This window comes from Pipra filicauda, unplaced genomic scaffold (genome assembly GCF_003945595.2).
Source record: "Pipra filicauda isolate LSUMZ 115617 unplaced genomic scaffold, ASM394559v2 scaffold310_size866816_pilon, whole genome shotgun sequence".
NCBI classification, from domain to species: Eukaryota; Metazoa; Chordata; class Aves; order Passeriformes; family Pipridae; genus Pipra; species Pipra filicauda.
This window is the reverse complement of record NW_024104433.1, coordinates 814,667-834,377: the sequence shown is the minus strand read 5'-3', so window position 1 is coordinate 834,377 and position 19,711 is coordinate 814,667. Positions and strand designations below refer to the sequence as shown.

The following is a 19,711-nucleotide window of genomic DNA, read 5'->3' as shown; positions in this document are numbered from 1 at the left end:
GCTGTGGATGCCCCATCCCTGGCAGTGCTCAAGGCCTGGTTGGATCCTGTTGGATGGGGTTTTGAGCAACTAGATCTTGTGGAAGGTATCCCTGCCCATGGCAGGGGGCTTGGAACAGCTGTAATAACCAGCAGAACGCTACAGAACAGCCCGTGTTGTAAATGAAGCTGCGCTCTATGAATAGTAAATATCTGAATGTAACTTCTTTAAATCAGTGTGAATGAGCTGAGAGGTTGGTACAATGGATTTAGGTCTGGAATTTGAATTCAAAACTATTAATCCAGGCTTGGTTGCATTTGTGTTGCTGTCATTTGGGGATGTCAGCTTTAGATCTTGGTGCCTTCAGCAGCATCTTCAGATCTTGCTGTCAGTCAGGGACTGATTTTCAGTCTTTAATTTTGTACGCATTCCCTTGCCTCGTGCTGCAGTTGGGAATGTTCATTCTCTCAGGAAGGAGGTGATGTGAATTCCCTCCTGCAGGGCTGAGGTGACCCTCGGTTACTGCTGAGGGACAGGCTGTGCAGGAGCTGCTGATGAAACACTGCCCAGGAGTTAGTGGGCCAGCAAGGGTGTCCTGCTGCACAGAAGAACTTAGTGCTGCATGTAAATACCAGAACTGGAGTTTAAGTTTCAAAGTACGGGATCTGTGTAAATAAAAGTATCTCAACAAATTGATAGCATTTCCTATCAAATGGGTGTAGGGAGTAGAGCTGTCATTTTTACTTAGAAATTATGGCATCAGCACGTTCAAACTTCTCAGGTGTTGGCTTTCCAGACTTGCACAGTTACCTACCGTTACTTGATTTTCCCCTTAACTTTCCTGAGAATTTGGCAGCCAAAGCATTTGTAGATCAACTTCTTTATTTTTGCATAATGGTACACAATCATACTCTCTGCCTGGGAAAAACCAAGTAAATGACTTCCAGCTTTAAAATGAAATGTCTGTGCTTGTATGAAAGAATTCTTTTTGTTCTACATAAACAAAGTTTGACAGCTCGACAGGACTGAAAGCAGAATCTTGGCCTTTTAAACTGGTAAATTTGACAAGTTTTAAACTTGTAAATGTAGTAATTACAGAGCATCAACAGGAAGGCCTAACAATGTTCCCTGTCTTCTGTAAACTGTTAATGCTTTGAAGCAAATAGTGAGGCTCTGAAACCAGAGCTGTTCCCGGGATACTCTGATATCCCACTGGGTAGGGGAAGAGTTGTTGCTCTGGGCCCGTGAGCTCTTGAGGTTGTGTTGCTGGTTGATTGTTTTGGTCCTCTCTCCTCTTGAACAGGAACCATGCCCAAGGAAGGAGGGAAGCATGCTGAAATGGGAAAAGAAACACAGGCACAGTGTAAACGAGCAAAGCTGGAAGCAGCTTGTTCTCCCTCAGCCCTGAGTTTTGAGAACCCAGACAGCCTCTTCGGGAGCTTGATCTCCCCCATCAAAGAAGAGGTGTTTTTCAAGGAGTACTGGGAGCAAAGGCCACTGCTCGTGCAGAGCAATGATCCCCTGGTGGCTGCTTACTCCCTGTCCCTGTTCCAGCTGTCAGACTTGAAGGAGCTGTGCAGCCAGGGCCTGTACTGTGGGCGAGATGGGAATATCTGCAGGTGTGTGAATGGAAAGAAGAAGGTTTTAAATAAAGAAGGTAAAGTGAATTACATGCAGCTGAGGAAGGATTTTGACCAGAAAAAGGCAACAATACAGTTTCATCAGCCTCAGAGATTTAAGGTGGGATTGTTTCACTGGATATAATTGATGCTGGCTCAATAATGTGGTGTGTTTTGCTTGAGTTGCACTAGGCATGGCTTCATCTCTGTCCCCAGGGGAAGTGGTTGACATTGATGACCTGCTGAAATCTTTACATGAGCTGGATTAAAACACAGTTTATACTTTTGCACTGTCCATCACGTTTCACTGCTCTGCAGTAAGAACAAAATCTGATTCATGCTATAATATGTATAATAATATATTCTTTTTAAAATTTTGCTCTGTCACATAAAAGTTTGGAAAAAAAAAAACAAATGCACAAAATTGATGATTAGGCATCTGTGCTTAAATTATCCCTTCTGCCCCACTGTTTCCTTGTGCAAACTTTGTGGCTTTTGAGCCACTTCCCTTTAATGGAGGGTAAGGTGTGAAACCATGTGAAATATTTCCAGTGTTCTTGCCAGTGAATTGCACCATGGAAAGGTACCAGCCCATTTTAGCTGAGTGTTCTCAGTCCTTGAGTTTGAGAAGGAGACAGTGGTGCTGCACAGTTGTGTAAAGGACTTGGATTCTTGGGGGTGCTTTGGTTCAGGTAGTCTTGAAGGTGTCAACACAATTTAATTGTGAGGTGGACCCAAATAAGATCCCAAATACAAGCTGAGTCCCAGGTATAGTGTTCCTGGCTGATGTCAGCTTTAATGGCCAAGCTGCACTTGTGTGGATCTGGTACTTGGCACGTTCTGCTGTTTCCCTTCGGTGCCTTGTCTGTCACATGTGGGGTGTGGATGAGTCAAGTTTGGTTTTGAATATTCCCAAATGATTGGAGTAACTGGTGAAAGGTCTCTAACCTCTGTGTGTTCTCTCTGGTGAGAGAATGCAGGTCCTGCATGTGCTTCTTGTCTTATGGTGTTCTGCTGTTTGTGGGATTATTTTCCTCTGTTCAGCCTTGTCTGTCTGGTTGTGCAGCCTAAAGATGGCACAGGGAAGAGAACAAACCCAGGTTGGGGCACCAGACTTTTTGGCTTAGCAGTGACTCTCCTGGCAGATCCCCTTTGCATCTCCAGTGCTCTCCTTCAGGAGAAACACTGGTACAGAGCACCTTCCTTCCCAGCCTCTGTGTCCCTGATGTGATCATTCTTCCCAAGCCATGGGGAGGATGTGGGCTGGGCTTGCCTGAGCTCTTCAGCAAGTAACAGCATCTTTTTTTTTTACAGGAGGAGCTGTGGAAGATCTTTCAGGAGAAGCTGGAGTGCTACTTTGGGTCTCTGGTGGGGTCCAATGTTTCCATCACTGCCCAGGGATCCCAGGGCCTTCCTCCTCACTATGATGATGTTGAGGTAGGACAGCACAACCTTGCCTGGGAAACTGTGCATGGGCTTTTGCTGATGGCAGTGTTTGCTGTTGTGTGTGTGCTTCTAACCCTCCCCCCCACTAAACATTACAGGAAAATGTGGTTTTTTTTATTTGTGTTTCCTTGTAGTCGTTTTTCTTACATATTTTGCTGAAAATTTACTAATAGTAATATCTAATCATAATAGCATGTAAACTGGGTTTTCCAGACCTGGTATTTCCCTTAGATAAAAAGAGAAGTTTGTTTTCACAGCTGCAGAAGCTTTCTAGCACCTGTTTTTTCATTTTCACTTCATTCAGGCCCCAAGAATTTACAAGTCCTTTTTCCTTTACTAAGTACTTGCTCTTTCTTCAGCTGGACTGTAACAGCAGACTGGTTGTGCTTGTTGGTCCTGCTGTTTTTAAGAAGTTTCTGATATGATGAATTCCTGTGGTCCAAATGCATTTTAAATCAGCTTCTAAAAGAAACATACGAATATACACTGCGTTATAAAGAAAAAATTGGACTATCCCACTTAAATCAAATCAAAAAATCCAATCCTTATATGTCTATTTTGCTTTTTAATATTTTCATTTCCATTCAATACACCTGGAGTTTCATTTTCCTTATGCTTGTTATTCAGCAGCCTCACATCCAGCATTTCTAACTCATGCCATCTACCCCCATTGGGCACCCTATAGAGGTTTCTGATGCTCTGTTGGGGATAAGCCTCTTTCACCTGAAATTTTGGCTATTTGTGTGGCAGATGTTCCTTTTGGGTTAGTTCTCTAGCACTTACTTAAGTGACTGGAGAGAAACAGGGATTTCCAAATGCCTGCCTTAGGATAAAACAGATCCCACTTCACAACTCCTCTGTCTGTTGTCTCTAAATAGAGACAAAAAAAAATAGTTCAAATTTAAATTTCTCTGAATTGTAGCCATCTAAAAATTAATGAGGGGAGGGTTTGCACACTGCGAGCACGAGAAATTTGGGTGAGAGTTGTCTGTATCCTTTTTTAAAGGTATCCTTTGCTTCTAGTATTTAAATAATGGGCCAAAACCCCCAGTTATTTCTGTAAATTGACTAGTACTCTCCAGGTTGGGCACCCTGACTCCTAGGTCATGTTTGTGGAGTTGTGTGCAGAAAAAACACTGGGTTTGTGTATGGTTCTAAAACATTTTTATGCTTTTACATGCTGCCTGTAATCCCTCAGGCTAATCCTCCTGTGCACTGAGACTTACTGCTGCACTGAACATTGTCACTGTTCTGGTGAATGAGATTTAAATATTTATCCTTGGCTGATAAAGAAAAGCATGACCCAAACCCCATATAAACTTGCTGTATTAATTGCTCTTCCTTTTTCCAAACCTGAAATTCAAGTGTTTGGTTGGTGGTTGATTTTTGGAATGAAAGGAACATTTCATGAAGATTACTGAGTGTCAGCAGGGAATCTGGTGCTTGTCCTGTTCTGTTTGACCTGCTTTTGAAGTGTTACTTGTCCAGCTGGTGGTGCTGCTCCATGCTGGAATCCTCAGGAGTTTCTCTGCCTTTTGGCCTGTTATGGAGCCTCTCTCTGCTCTTCTCAGTGTCCAGAGCTGCATTTGGGTGTCGGTGTTTGAGGAATAGTGTGACATGTTGGATGGTGTAGGTGTTTTAGGAATAGTGTGACATGTTGGATGGTGTAGGTGTTTTAGGAACAGTGTGACACATTGGATGGGATGCTGACATCATGAGCTGTGTTGTTTGACAGAGGGGAATATTCAATCGTCATCGTGTACTGGGAGATGCAAAGTCTGGTAAATTACAGTTCCCTTTTTCATTCCTGGAATATTTTGGACCAGACTTCAGTGCCTTTCATTTTTACGGAATAATGATGGGCTTAAAAGTTATCCAAGTTTTTAATTTATTTTTCTTCTGTTTGCTGTTGTTCACTTCCTGTGACCCATTTCTTCTGGGTGGCTGCTGTCAAAGTTTGGTTGTCTCTTTGTGGCTGCCTCTGAGAGGGATGCTGTTGTTTGACTCTATTTCCTCCCTAAACATCTTTCTAGAATATTTCCTTTCTCCATCTTTCAAATTAAGAGAATTCAGAATACTCTTGGTTGGTGTAGTCCCCACTCTGGTAAGGAAGGCAGTTTTCTTTGACTGTGCTGTCCAACTCTGTAGGTGTTTACAGGACAAGCCACAAGTAAACTTTTATTTCCTTCTTGGAGGCAATTTTATGTGCTTTACACCTTTTTTGTCTTGACTTTCCTTATCTAGTTTTTTTTTCAGTGTGGAGTTTTAATTTACATAGGTGAGAAGAAAGATGGGGAGGAGGAGGAAGAAGGTCGTACCTGTTTTTTAAGTGCTTTAACTGAAAATCTCAGACAACAGTATTGTAACAGATTACCATTTTTATAGACTATTTGGCTTTTCTCTTGGAACACTAGCCTTTTCTTTTGATGTGATCTGACCAAATCCCCATTTCACTGCTCCTCTGCCAGCCCACTGTGTTGCCAGCAGGTCCATCTCAGCTGCTTCTTTGTCCTCTTCCTGCAGCTCAGTGGGAGTCTGTGTGTTCTGTGATGTTAAAAACCTTGCTTCATGTTTTCAGCAAATATTGACAGCAGGTTGGAAAGTTTAAGGTTCTGAACTTCTGGCTTGGTGTTCTTTATGTTATTAAAGTGTACATTGCAGGACTGCTCCATTTTGTGATTCTAAAGGATATATATTGTCAGACTGTCTGCTCAGAGAGTATTTTCTCTGACTGCAATAAGGTTTGACCTGGTGCCCTGAATATATCAATTTTCTTGCAGCCAGGTGACTTACTGTACTTCCCAAGAGGGACCATCCACCAAGCTGACACTCCTCTTGGGACCTCCCATTCCACACACGTGACCATCAGTACCTACCAAAACAAGTAATTCTTCTTTATCTTTTGTTTTGTGTGGCTTTCCTCTGCCAGGTGATGTGTGTGAGCAGTACAGACCTGAGATGTGGTGAAGTTCTGGGGCTTGGGGGAAGGAGGGGAGCAAGAAGACTGTTGTTGTTTGAAGCAGCAAGCTTGATTGCTTTTTAATTGCTTATTTTATTATTTACCAGCTGTAGGCTTTAATGTGGAAAATGCTACAACTGCAAACTCACTTCTGTATTTAAAAAAATCTCTCATCAGTGGCTGAAGTTACTGTTCATTTCATAGCTCAGATAAAGAGTCATGAGTTACTCCTTTCATCACGTTTTCTCCTGTATTTGATAGTCACCTGCACTAATCTTCTGACAGATTTGCTGCCAATTCTTCCTTGCAAGCAAACATTTTCTGCTTATCTGTGGGTTTTTTTTATCTCCTACCCCATGTATGCCAAGTCAGATTTCTTATGACACACTCCCAGTCCTTGTGCCCACACTGTTATCACACAGGGAAATGTTCTTGCCAACCTAATCAGCCTCCCAGATGCTGGGTTTGGAGCCACTGGTCTGAGTTAGGAATTAGGAAGGGCAGAACAAGTTTGGGCATATTCTAGATAAGTGTGAGATGAATCTCTAACCACCAGCTGTGCCATTCTGGAAGCCAGGATGGGCTGGTAACTCTTCATCTGGCCACTCCTCCAGCATGGAGAGAGGGTTAAGAGGAAGCTGCTCCAAGGTGTCAGTCTTCTGAAAAGTTGGGTTCAGATTATTTCAATTTACACGTGTTCTTTTATTCAGAAGGTAAAAAAAAACTAACCCCAAAAAACAGGAGAGGAAAAGGAAAAGCTGCTCTTCTTCCAAGGTTAAAAAGTGGAGTCATCCCCCGTTAAGGCTGTTGGTGATGAAGTGCTGACATCCTGCCTCTGCACCTCCTGTCAGCAAGTGCAGGGAGAACAAGCAGGAGTCCTGGTGCAGGCTGGTGTTCTGACTTGTAGATGGGAGTATGATCTGGAAACATTTCCCTGGCAAATTGAAGAGAAATCCTTGAAAGCAGCTGTGGAGGAAGTGCTGGTGGAGGTGGCACTTTCAGGTTATTTTCAGGTTTGTCTGGGCCAGATCCCAGCAGGAGAGAAGTGTGCACATGTGGGATAAGCAGGGCAGTTTGGGAAAGCAGTGAGTAGCTGAAGACAGTTGCTGGCAGATGGAGACTCTGGGGGCAAAAGAAGGGAAGTAGTGAGGAGTAGATGTCTAATTCCTTTCACTGGCCAGAGTTCTTCCCTCCCACTGTGTAGCAGACAGTGGAACACTTGAGTGGAGATGATAAAAAAATATCGAGACTGCAAAAAGTGGCACTTTTTCTTTTTCCTAAACTAAAGTAGTGTCTAGAGATCAGAGCTGACAGCCAGGAGTGCTGAGGGAGAACAAGAGCAGAGGGTGAAGTGTCTGTTGGAGGACAGGCCCTGCCCTGCTGCCTGCCCTGGGTGGGTGGGAGTTCTGCTGGCAGCCCTGGATGTTTGTCCATTAAATCAGCCTCAGGATGTGGGAGGGAAGAAGGTCACCCATGGACAGGGCAGCACTTTGGCGTGAGCCTCTTCCTGCCCAGGTCGACTCAAGCTGGGCACAGAAGGTGCAGGCAGGAGTAGGATCCTCCCTCTCCTCCTCTGGTTTATTGTTACAAGTGGGGAACAGAAGCACAGGGATCAAAGCCAATGTTTTTGGTTAAGTATGTAGGCTAAGAATGGGGATTTAATGCAAACAAGACACCTACAAACTGCCTGTCAGGTGTCATTAAAATCCCTGCAGGCATCTTGGTTTTGGGGTCGTAATTAAGTTTCTAGTCAAGCTGCAAACTGATGCCCTGTTGGATTTGATAACCCTGGGTACGTTCCCTCCTTCAATAGAAATGTCTCAAAAGCACATGAAGTGACAAAACCAACCCCACACACTTCACTGTGTGCAGTGGGGCTGTATGTGCCTGTGGCTGGATGATAAAGACCCCAGGAGGAATTCATCAACCACTTGAGCTGCAGTCACTGATAAATGGCAAGCACCTGGAAGCAGAAGACACTGGACCCTTCTCAAGCCAGTTCCTTCCCTCTGTAGAAGTGCCACTGGCCTGAGGGTGGTGAGGACACACATGTGCACAAGCCTTTGCCTGAGGCTACAGAGCAGTAAGGGAAGGGCCAAAGGCACTGAGCAGATCTGGAATTCTCGGGGTTTCCAGCCCATGACACCAGTTGTGATGTCTGTTTTATTTCAGTGCAGCTGTTTCAGGAACTTTGTTTTTTTTGTTTGTTTCTTCCTGTCCATCAGCTCTTGGGGAGATTTCTTACTGGATGCAGTTCCTGGCCTGGTGTTTGACACAGCAAAAGATGACGTGGCGCTGCGGACGAGCATCCCGAGGCAACTGCTGATGGTGGGTAGGTGGGACTGAGGGAATAATGGGGCACCCTGGTGGAACTTCAGCACTTGATCTGCTCTGAAGGCTCAGTGCAATGGCACTGCCTTGTCTAGCAGCCCAACCACTTCTTTTGAAGTCTTCAGGATGACTCTTCTGAGGTTGGCTCCATCTCAAGCATTGCCTAATTCATTGCACTGCTTTTCTTTCCTATCACAGTGTCCTTGTATGGCTTGTTCCCTTCTAAAAGTAATGCTATTTGCTTGGGATCTGTCAGACAGGCATAATTCCTCTGAGGCCAAGCTTTTCAGTCTTTAGAAGTTAGTGGATATGTAAATTGTTGTGTGACCTCTTTATGGTGATCCTGTCGTGCTGATCAGCTCCAGGAGGAACAAGTGTCTCTTCAACTGCATTTGCTTGTCCTTTAGCATTGCAGTAGCCCCAGAGCAAGGGAAAGTGAGCTTTCATGGGGAATGTGTAAAACAAACAAAGGTGGTTGTTTTGGGACTAAGTGTTAACCTTGCAAAGATAAAAGAGGAGTGTCCAGAGTTTTACAGCATTTCTGTACTGGCTTAGGCCTGATCTGTGCAGCTTGAATTCACGTGGGGATATTTAGCAGGTGAATGCAGCTGACCCCACCAAAAAGCTGAGCAGCCTTTTGAGGAGGCTTGCAGACCACCTGGACCACACCAGGGAACTGAGGTCGTCTGACATGAAGAAGGACTTCATTGTGCACCGGCTGCCGCCTTGCTTGGGATGTGACTCCGATTCCTTGACTCCAGGTGGGTTTTGAAGTTACTAAAACTGGCTGATGCCATGGTAGAGCTGTTGCTAACTCTGCTCCTCTTGGGACTTTTAGTATTTTGTGGTAGGCAAAGATCCCAGTCCAGCATCAGCTTCGTGTGCCGTGAGGCCCCACGTGTGTGTTTGCTCCCCGTGTCCAGTGGGAGAGATGACACTCCCTTAGAGTGGAATAAAGATTATCCTAGACTGGAACTGGCAGCTGTGATCAACTGTATCCCGAGAGCATTTAACTGGTAGCAGTTTTCCCTGGGCTCTAGCTTGCTGTTTATTATAGTTATTTGCAGACAGGAAAGGTGAGAGAATTAAAAAATCTCTTTCTCCTTGCCCCCTCCACAACCAGTTGGAGGACATGTGGGTGTTGAAACATAGCTTAACAAACAGTCCAGCCTTGAGAGAGTGGGGAGAGCACAGGGGGGCTCAGTTGAACCGTTTGTCTGGTTTTCTGCCTTTCTAAGGAGGATTTATTTTTCTTAGGTGGGAAATTGCCAAAAATAGACAGCAAAATCAGACTGCAGTTCAGAGATCACACTCTCATCTCCGTGGAACCAGATCAAGAGAATGCTGTGGGTGCAGTGAAGCCACCTCTGTACATTTGGGGTGGGCTGGGGAGTGCATGTGAGGCATGTGAGTTGTTGCTCTCCTGTGCAAAAGGTCTGTAAGGGTCATGCAGTTACACTGAGCTGGATCCTGCATCCCATTAGGGTTTGTTAGGATACTGTGGGGTTGTTTGTTGAGTGATAGGGCACATTCCAAACTTCTGGAGGGGGGGCTTCAAAACTAAATTCAGCCTATGATTCTGTAGGGGAGGTACATGGCTTTTGTCTCAGGTTTGATGGGGTAGATCATTACAGCAGCTAAATGGCCTCTACAGGTCTTGATAATAGGGGTTTTTTTCTATTCTTTGTATTTAAGAACAGGAATAATTTATAAAAATAGATTTTCTCAAGAGAGGGAATTCTGGTGGTTGCAGCTGCTGCTGTGGCTGCATTTAGTCTTCACTTCTGGGTTATCTCTGTATCCAAGCAGGTGCCAGGGGCACTACTAAGTTGTTCCACAACATTGATCCATGCATCTTGCATTATGCTGTGTTTATACTGCTTCTTATCCATGAAGGTTTTTTAGTAAAAAAAAGGGGGCGGGACACACAGCAAAGATTATCTTGTACAGTTTGGGGTTTGTTTGGATGAATTGAATGTTTCCCAAGAAAAACACACCATAACTTTCTGATTTTTTCCTCCATCTTGCTTGTGTCCATATTGAGACTGTGTAGGTTTTGGAGACTTTTTCCCCCCAATTTTTGGGCCACCTTGCCTTCTGATGTCACACAGATCAACCCAGGATGACAGGACACATGGAAGACTTGTGTCCACAAATTCCATGTGCAACCTGCCCAGAGAGCTCTGAATTGCTTTGCACAGCTCTGACCAAGGACTGATGATGGGCGTGTGATTTTTAAGAGACAGATCAGTATCAGACTGGAAATGTGTTGATGCACACCTGTTCATTAATACTTTCCCTTAAATGGCCTGTTTTCTGTACAGCATCACTCCTGGGACTTTAGCAGGGGCAGTTTTAAGGCAGAAGATGATTGTAAATAAATTTTCAGAGGTGTTTTGGAGAGTCCCTTATTGCTGTGGGAGGTGGCTGTTGGAAAATTCATTTGGGAGGGTGACTTGCATGCTTTGTTGTAAGAGTGACTCCAGAATTAAGGAGCATTGGCAAGTGCAGTGAGATGAGTCTGAGGCTGTGGATCACATGTAACTGTTTCCTCCCTGCTGTCTTTTAGGATGAAATTCGCAGGGAGATGGTTTATGTGTATCATTCCTTAAGAAACAGGAGAGACACTCACATGATGGGGACAGATGACACTGCCAGTGAGGATGGCACGGCCCAGGTTTGTTCCTGCAGACACACCAAAAATTATCTTTCCACGGTGGGTTTTGCTGCATGAGATGAGCTTGCCCAAAATGGCAGCAGGGCCTGGGTTCTGCCGTGATCCTCAGCACCCAGAGCCTTTCTGCCCAGCCCTGCAGTGCCCAGATGAGCTGAGGCTGCACCACAGAGGCAGTTTAACAGTGGAACTGAGTAATGTGATCTCATGCTTAATTAAACACTCGAGATGTTAACAGGATTTCTGGTGCATGCCTTATGGCCCAGTGAGCAAAGATACTGGAGCAACTAAAACCAGCTCTTACTGGTGTGTCCTTAGCACATCCTCTACTGAGGCTACTGGATAGGCCAGCAGATACTCCCTAGGGATCACTGCCATGCTAACCCCATGTTAGATTCTGTATCCAATGGAACACACTGCAGGGGTGTTCATTTTAGGCAGGGTGGGTCAGCACTGCGAGTAAAGACCTACCTTGCTCTGGAATGTACTTTTCAGGTTGTCTCTGTTCCTGCTCGCAGGTACAGTGTGCTTTTGCTGGGTCATAAATCCTTCCTAAGCATGGCTTTGAGCTTTGGAACCTTTATTTCTGCTTTTTTGGCAGTGAGATGCTGTGTCTGAGCTCTGTGATCCGAAACACTCGAATGGCAAAACAGGGCACAGTCTGTCCTTGTCTCGGTAATTACAGCAAGGCTTTTTGCCTGGCACTTATTTTTCTTTGGAAGTGAATCTCACTGGTCCTCCAGAGCTGAGGTTGTACACTGGCACCTGAACAACATGTGCAGATCCCAGAATATTCCTTCTTGCCCTTGAAGACTCCAGGCCTGGGAATGGAGCTCCTCTGTGGTTGTGTCAAACTATATCCAAAGACTGCATGTGGCAGCTAGAAATAAACTTCTGTGAGCTTCCAAAAATAATGGATAGGGCTAGGCAAGAGTGTAAGTTTAAGGCTATTAATTCTTCCATGTGTAAACCACAGGAGAAAGCCACATGCTGTAAACATCCCCACCTCAAAAAGCGTGCTGGAACACGGAATAGAGTTCAGCATTTTCCCTACGAAGATAAAACAGGTCTGGATAAAACCGAGTCTTCTGGAGAATGCTCTCAGTGACACCAGTGCCTTGTGGGAAGGGAGCACATTCCTGCTGCTCCCTACCCACAGCCTCACACACTGCTGTGCAATAAGGACACTGCTCTCAGCTGAAGGATTTTTTTTCTGTTTCTTCTTCCCCAGCAGACTCATGGGCTGCGCTTTCCTTTGTCATACTTGGAAGCACTGAAGCAGATTTGGAGTAGCAGCACTGTTCATGTTAAAGAGCTTAACCTCACCTCAGATGAAGAGAAAGAAAACCTTGCCTTGTCCCTGTGGAGTGAATGTCTGATTGAAGTTCTTTGATGCTTCTGTGAATTAGCTGCTCCTCTAAAGGAGTGTTTCTGTCTATTAAGCATCTCCTGAGAGCGAGGCTTATTAAATTACTTTTTTATCCATCCAGCCTCTGGTTTGTGGTGCTGTCTAAACAAATACTTGCTTTTCTTTCCTCAGTTTTAGGAAACTGGGCATGGGGAAAACAGGTAATCTGCTCACTGTCTAGTGAGCCACAGCTCCATGTCTGGGATGCACAAAGTCACTCCTAGTAACACCAATGCTGTGGTATCCCCTTCCCTCTGGAGAGCTGCTAAAGTTATACATGGGGCAGGATCCAGAACCTTGGGCATAGAACAGTAACTTGTTTTTTTTCATTTGTAAAGTTCAGCAGCAAGAAAACATGTTTGTTCAGTTTGACTGCCCTGACAGGACAGAAGCTTCTCAGTAGAAGCTGCGTGTGGTGTTCCCAAAGGGGGAAGATTTTGCCCTTTCCTCTCAGATGCTGCCAACACTGGTGCTCCCCCAGCACCAGTTTTAATGTCAAAGTAACCCAAAAAACCTCTGACTGGAGCCTGTATCTTCAATGCTCACTCAAGTGGGTTTTGATGAGTAGTGACTATTAAAAATCAGTGAAGTATTAAACTCATGTGACAGCAGAGCCATGTACTCAAGATACTTATCCCTTTTTTTTGTCCATTTGAAAAGAAATATTTTACAGGAATGTGCTTGACACCTGCTAAAAAACTATTGTTTAGTTTGTTTAAAAAAAGAAACCGACAAGCAAAATGTTCCTCCTAAAAAGTTTTATACAGTTAAAATATACATGCTTTAGCATTTTACATTCAAGGTCTCCTAAGTACAAAAGCCTGCTTTGCTTTGTTATGTAACACTGAGACACCAAATATGATTTAGTCATTCTTCATTTAAAAAACTACAACTTTTTACACAGGCTTTTAAAATTTCATATGGAAAGCAAGTCACGTGCAGAACACTTGATGTACTGACTTACAAGGAAAAAAACTAAACAAGTGCTTTAGTTGGAAAAATATATACATATATTTGAGGATCTGTTACTCAAACAGCAGATTTATGATAATTTTAGAATGTAAAATAGTAAGTGCAAGTAGATAGTTCTTTTTTTTTAAATAGTACTATATAGAACTCCATTTCATACAAAAATAGACATCCATATATTTTATTTCTATGACAGACTTGGGGTTATGTCTTCATCCGTTTGGGGGTGATCCTGTTTGAGTGCACAACTGAAATAGTTACAGCTTTTGCAATCTAAAATATCTTGCCTTTAGCTAACCTGAACTCCTTAAATAGTCCTAGAAATACATACCCTGAATATACAGATATGAAAAAAAAAAAAGGTATTTTCAATTAAGTAGGTAAGGGATGCTGAAACCAGTGATCTGAGGGATTTCTCATTAAGCAACACTGGAATGCAGGCTGCCAGCACCTTTGAAAATACATGCCAGGGTGAGTTGTTCTCTGCAGGAAGACATGGTTTCAAGACCAAATGACATTGCATTAAATTAAGCTATGTACACTGAACCAGAATACAGCTTACATTTAAAATCGTTGCTGTGCTAAAAGCAGCTTTAGCCCTTGCAGAAGTGCAGCCTGACCCAGGGCCATTTATCCCTGGTTTGATACATGCACATATGGCTCCTGTTAAAGGTGATCTTCTGGGATAACTCACAATTGCATGGGTAGTAAACAGGCCACGGGGCAGCAAAACCAGTTCCTGGATCTGGGAATTTGGTACAGTGAAAACGAGGGAAGGCAAAGGCCGACCAGTAACACTGAGGGGGTGAGTGTCAGGCTTTCTCTATCACCTCATTTCACATGCTGAGCTGGAATTCCAATTCAAACTTGTCTTTATGAACAAAATAAATTGCATTTGAGCAAGATTTGAGCTTCAGGATTGCCTGGAGCCCAAACAGTTTCGCTTGGGACATGAAAGTCCAACTCCCCTTCTTTCAAGCTCACCAGTGCATTCATTCCTCAAGGAGCTTCCATCAGTGTGAGGAAGGTAAAGACAACATCTCTGAAGAGCCTTTCCCATGTTATCTCTTGCAGTTCCTTACTGCAAAGCCTATGTCTAGTCTTTTATACTTTTATACCTTTCATACTGCAGATGAAGACTAATAAGTGACTTTCATAGGAGCAGCCTCCGAAAAATCAACTTCCCTGTAGAGAGACATTGGATCAACATCTCCTCCTCCAGATTTGTGCAAAATTCAGTTCTTCAAAGAGTTGGTGCTTGGTATGAAGGAAAGTAGAGAGGAGTTGCTGCTTATGGTTTCAGTGGTGTGTGACTTCAGTAGCTGGGGTCTTGTTTTCCCCCCTCTAAGATGTTAATAGCCCACAGAAGGTCCATCTGTGGGGTGGGTTTTACAATATTTCTATATCCCATTTCTGTGAAGGTCTGTCTTCTACTGGCTGATTCATAATGATGTGGTTCTTGTCATAATAATTTCCTCCTTAAAAACAAAAGAAAGTCATGAAGGAAATTTTTTTAAAAGAAATGCTCATAAAAATCTATGGATAATATTTAGGAAGTATGATTAAGTAGGAAAATTAGCTGAAAAACAGAAATTCCATGAGGTGTCTGTAATTGAGCAATGACAATTTTAACCAGCCTTCTTTTTTAAACTCCTTTTCACTTTTTGAGCCACAGCTGTTCTGTGGTTGCTTCTTGACCATTTTGTCTTTAACTTGCATTCCTTGCCATCAGCACTGCTCAACTCTCTGAAGTACAGTAGTTGATTTGATCAAAATAAACCTCTGGAATCAAAAGAGAAAGGTTCCTCCCTGCCCTGTTGTCCCACTGACAAGCAGCCGGATATAAACCTAACAGGAAACCTTAAATACAAAAAAAAAACCACCCTGGAATATGGCAATTAACCCTAATCAAAAAACATACCTAAAACACGTGAGAAGTTTAGGGATTGTTTGTTTTTTAAATACCTTTAATATCAAGGACCAGTTGTTCACTGAGGTATGAACTGATGGTTCCATCCTCGTTGAGTCTCCACTTCTGTCTGTCCTTCCCATGCTCTGCCCAGAGGGCAACTTTGGCCCCAGGCACATCTCTGCCACCAATGACATCCAGACAGGCATTGTTGGCCTAAGGAACAAGAAGAGAGGTGAGATCCAGGCCACAAATCCTCAGTTTTGCGCCTGATTTGTTTCAGGCACTGAGCATATGTCAGGAAATGGTGCTGCAGTTGGTAAGAAGGAGTGAGGACAAGTGAGGAGCAGATTATGCAGCAACTGATCAGCTGCCTGATCAAAGGCAGTGTCTCTGCTACTTCAGGTTTTTATGTTATCAGCTTTTTATGTTAAATTATCAGCTCTTTTTATACCAAGAGCAGACTATCAAGGGCAGCATTAACAGAAAATCACTTACTCCGTTCACACATTACTTTTCAGATAAATTCTTTACTCTTTCAAGTTTTAAACTTAAACTTGCGACTTTAGACAAAACCAGGTTTCGACTGGTTTCTACTTCCGGGAGCATCGGTCCCATTAGACAGATGTGAGAAGTAGCCCAACTTGCCCAAGCAGACAGATCAAAGTGACCTATACATAGTAAGAAGATGTAGCTTTTTACGAGTTTTGGTGTAAGAGAGAACAAAAGCCATCTGGGTGTTAGTGGTGGCCTAGAGTAAAAGCAAGAAGTGAAGGTCAGAGGAGAGCAGGGATACAACCCACCCACTTCCAGCACCTGGAAACTCACCCTGGACTTGAAGAGCCCCCTGCAGTAGTGCCAGACCTGGGTGTTCCTGCCATTGTAGGGGGATGCACACACTGAGGTTGCTCTGACGTCTGCCAGGCTCCCAGCCACCGTCAGGTACCGCCCCTGGGCTCGGTTCCTCACCCTCAGGTACACTGCAGGCTGGGAGGGGGTGAGGGGAGCGGGTTACAACACAGAGATTACCACAGCTGATGTGAGAGAGCCTCCCCTCCACCTCACATCAGTTTTCTAAACACTGTGTCCAATTTCCAGTATCAGAAGAAGATGCTCACTGATTTTTTTGTTAGAAATGTGCATGTGAAGCAGCAGCAAGCGGCTTTCACAGCTCTAAGCAGCAATGGCAGATAGGTTTTCTTTAAGAAAAATGTATTTATGGCTATAGACCTAATTCCTGGGGTATGCAAACATGTCTAGTTCAGCGCATTTCAGTCATTCCAAGGCCAGGCAGTGGGCTGGACTCCACAGGCTTTTTATTCTTGGGACACAAAACTTACTGAATTTCGTATCCAGTAACTTCAACCCCCGTTAACTGGAGTACATGGCAGACATAAACCACTTTTGAACATGCATTCTGCTTTTGAAAATACACAGAAAACAGGGTACTGACTTGGCATCCCTGTTTACTCAGTTTACTCAAAAAATAAGAGGATTTTGTAGGGCTGTTACAGGGTTTGAGCTTTTGCTCTGTCATTCCCTGATTTCAGTGCAAATAAAGAGCAGGGAGTTATAAAGAGCAGCTCTGCTGGAACCCCAAACTCAAGCACAGTTTTTCTTCTGGGAGCTTTGAATGCCCTTTTTTCCATATTAAAACAAGCAGGCAGTAAAGCCTCTCTCCCACCAAGCATCCATAAACATAATGGGTATAGTTATTATTATAGTATAGTGTATATATTCCTTAAAAGGAATTATGAAGTCACTGAGCAAAGCCTGTCTCATTTTGCAAGGCTGGGCAGTGACAACACCTGCTTTGACTGGTCTGGAGCTTCTGTGTGTCACTGATGGCCTGCTGGGCTTTGGAAAGGCAGAGAAGCACAACTGTATCTCCTTTTCCTTGATTTAGGGACATTTATCTCAGTCTTGCTTCTCCATCTACCTTTTGCAAAGCTCCTAAGAATGTTGTGGTTTTGAGACCTGACCCTTTGAATTTGACTGAACTTGGCATTACTTGGGGTGAGGCAGAGAGGGAAAATCTGGTGGGTCTGCATGAACTTTGCCTGTTTTGGAAATCCAGGCTGCAGCACAATAAAATTTGCTCTTGCTTCCATTTATGTTAATTATGAAACAAGTCTGGAATTGGTTTTCTCATTATATTGTTTTATGGCAAAAGTGTAAAAATAGAGCATCTCCAGGACATGCTAATGAGCAATTCAGAAAAACAAAACTTGGCTCCGAGAAACTAGGAATTATTTCCCTTTAGGAGGCGAACATAGATCTCAATAACTGCCACAAGAGGAATTTTCTGCTTCAGTAATCTTCCAGTAGGTCCTTCTGGCTGTCACCATTTGGCCTGATTTAAGGAGTACAACACACACCACTGTACTTGCTGCTAGAGCTGATACTTGTGCACCAAATCCCTGTCCAAAAAAAACCCCTGTCCTCACACAGTCTTACAGTACCTGCTTCATGGGACGAAGGGAACCAATTACTTTCCAGCCACTGTGTTCATTCCAGTTTGAAATCTCACTGGGCTCCAGCAGAATCTGCCTTCCTAAAAAATTACATCCCTCGTACGCAATCCACCTGGAATACAGAGAATAGGACATGAAGGACCTCATGTTAACCACAGCAAACCCAAACTGCAGGTCAGGGCTGTGCTCCTGAAAACCCCAAACCTCTCCACAGTGGTGCTCATGTCAAACCTCTATTTCTGTGCTGCAAAATGCCACCCATGTCAGTGGTTTTACTGCCTTCTGTTGACACTGAGACCTGTTTTCTGTTTTTTTCTGCCTGAAATTTGTAAACTCCACTCCCCATCTCCCCCCCCATTTTTTTTCTCCACAAACAGGAGGACCCAGATGGGAATAATGCTGGTTTCAGCAGGCAGAGTTAAGAAATTAGGAAGCCACACACCGGGTGCAGCTTTGCCTGGTTGTACATATTAATTATGAGAGGATCTCGTCCTATGTTTTCATTACAGTTAAAGCTTTTTATAGCTATTCCACCTGTCTGAAAACACCAAGTGTTTACTCCAAAACTGACACCCTGCTATAGCAGACTTTCCTGTAGTGAATATATCTGAGCTGTGGGCACGGCTGAATCCCTCACCACTGGCACATACAGACCCCCTTGTTATCTGGGCATCTGCTCAGTGAATGCTGCTTACAAAGGGCAGCTTCAGGATCACAGATCCCCTCTGTTTGTATCAATAGCACATTGTTGTGTGAATCCTAAACGACTCCTTAACTCCTGCGGACACAAAGCAAACGCTGGTTTCCCCGGTTACCTGTTTTGCAGGTCAGCTGCCAAGATCGTGAGGGGTGGGTGAGCTGCAAGTCAGTGAGAAAAGATCCACCCTGCTCACAGCACCTGGAATTTGCCTTTCCCATGGCTTATAATTTGGAGGAACTCGACAGCCAGCCTTGCTCAGGGCTCCATGGAGCCTTAAGTGTGAACTGCCTTGCAATGAGGCTGTATCCCTTTCCTCAAATGAAGTCCCATCCCTCCTGACTAACAGGTATCCAGAGCAGCCTGACCACCACTGTGTTCTTTACCCTTCTAATCCATTCCTGACTTATTCCTTGCAACGTTTTCTGTCAGGTCACTGAGAATTCATTTGTTAGCATTGTTCTTGGAGCACGGGACAGTCTCATTTGGAATGCAGTTTCAAAGCAGACAGTTGCAGGAAACAGGGAGGGGAGAGACTGTCACAGTGATCACCAGATGAAGCCAGGTTGGGCTTCTGGCCTTCAGCAACTCAGGCAGAACTCACCTCAGCTCTCACCAGGCTGTGCCTCCTGTCCCACATCTCAGAGTACCTCAGCAGCCTTTGCCAAGCCACAGCCCAGGCTTGTGCCATTGCTGAGGTGGCCAGTAAATCTTTGTTATTTGCCTAAAGATGACAGCAGGCTTTGGGACAAGGAGCTAAAAAACCTCCAAATCCGCCTTCCTGAGCTCTTAATCACAGATAAGGCAAACAAACCCACAGACTTCCCACGATCACCTGACACCTTTAGGCTGCCTATCTGCCACGTGGGATGGGATGGGGACAGGCTGTGGGGGTCTGCTTCCTAGGGAGCATCACAAACAACTCAGAGGAAGCCCAGCCATTCTGCCCTGACCCTTCCCAAAGACAGGGAAGGAGCTGACCTGGCTTGGATGCACAGTAATGAGCAGAAAGATGCAGGAGGAGCTGCAGTGCTGCACTCACTCTCCTGTGCTTTCTTGCTATGTGGTCCTAAAGCCATCACCCTTCCTTAACAGCCAAATGCATGGGCAAAGGGATTTAATTTCCAGTTCCACAACCCTGATGAGAGGGCAGAGAAAACTCATAAAGGGATGTTTTCCAACAGGATGAACTTCAGACCTCAACATCTCCATAGAGGAATGGAGATTTACACACTCCCACCGGAAA

General features: G+C 44.2%; 2 protein-coding genes across 2 annotated transcripts in view; one reads left to right on the top strand and one right to left on the bottom strand.

Moving 5' to 3' along the window:
* Positions 1-283: 283 nt before the first annotated feature.
* LOC113988652 (ribosomal oxygenase 2-like) lies at positions 284-12,495 on the top strand. The gene is given in 9 exon segments (XM_039383482.1): positions 284-1,719; positions 2,913-3,065; positions 4,173-4,184; positions 5,732-5,928; positions 8,229-8,331; positions 8,930-9,095; positions 9,592-9,680; positions 10,904-10,987; positions 12,240-12,495. Coding segments are annotated over 9 exon segments (1,398 nt in total). The 5' UTR covers positions 284-1,287; the 3' UTR covers positions 12,402-12,495.
* A 2,279-nt stretch (positions 12,496-14,774) lies between these two features.
* LOC113988884 (very large A-kinase anchor protein) overlaps positions 14,775-19,711 on the bottom strand; it is an 85,015-nt gene continuing 80,078 nt past the window's right edge. The window contains exons 20-23 of the mRNA XM_027722873.2: positions 17,757-17,880; positions 16,123-16,281; positions 15,351-15,510; positions 14,775-14,863 (exon numbers count right to left, since the gene is read on the bottom strand). Coding sequence (XP_027578674.2) covers positions 14,775-14,863; positions 15,351-15,510; positions 16,123-16,281; positions 17,757-17,880 — 532 coding nt within the window. The remainder of the gene's footprint in view (positions 14,864-15,350; positions 15,511-16,122; positions 16,282-17,756; positions 17,881-19,711) is intronic.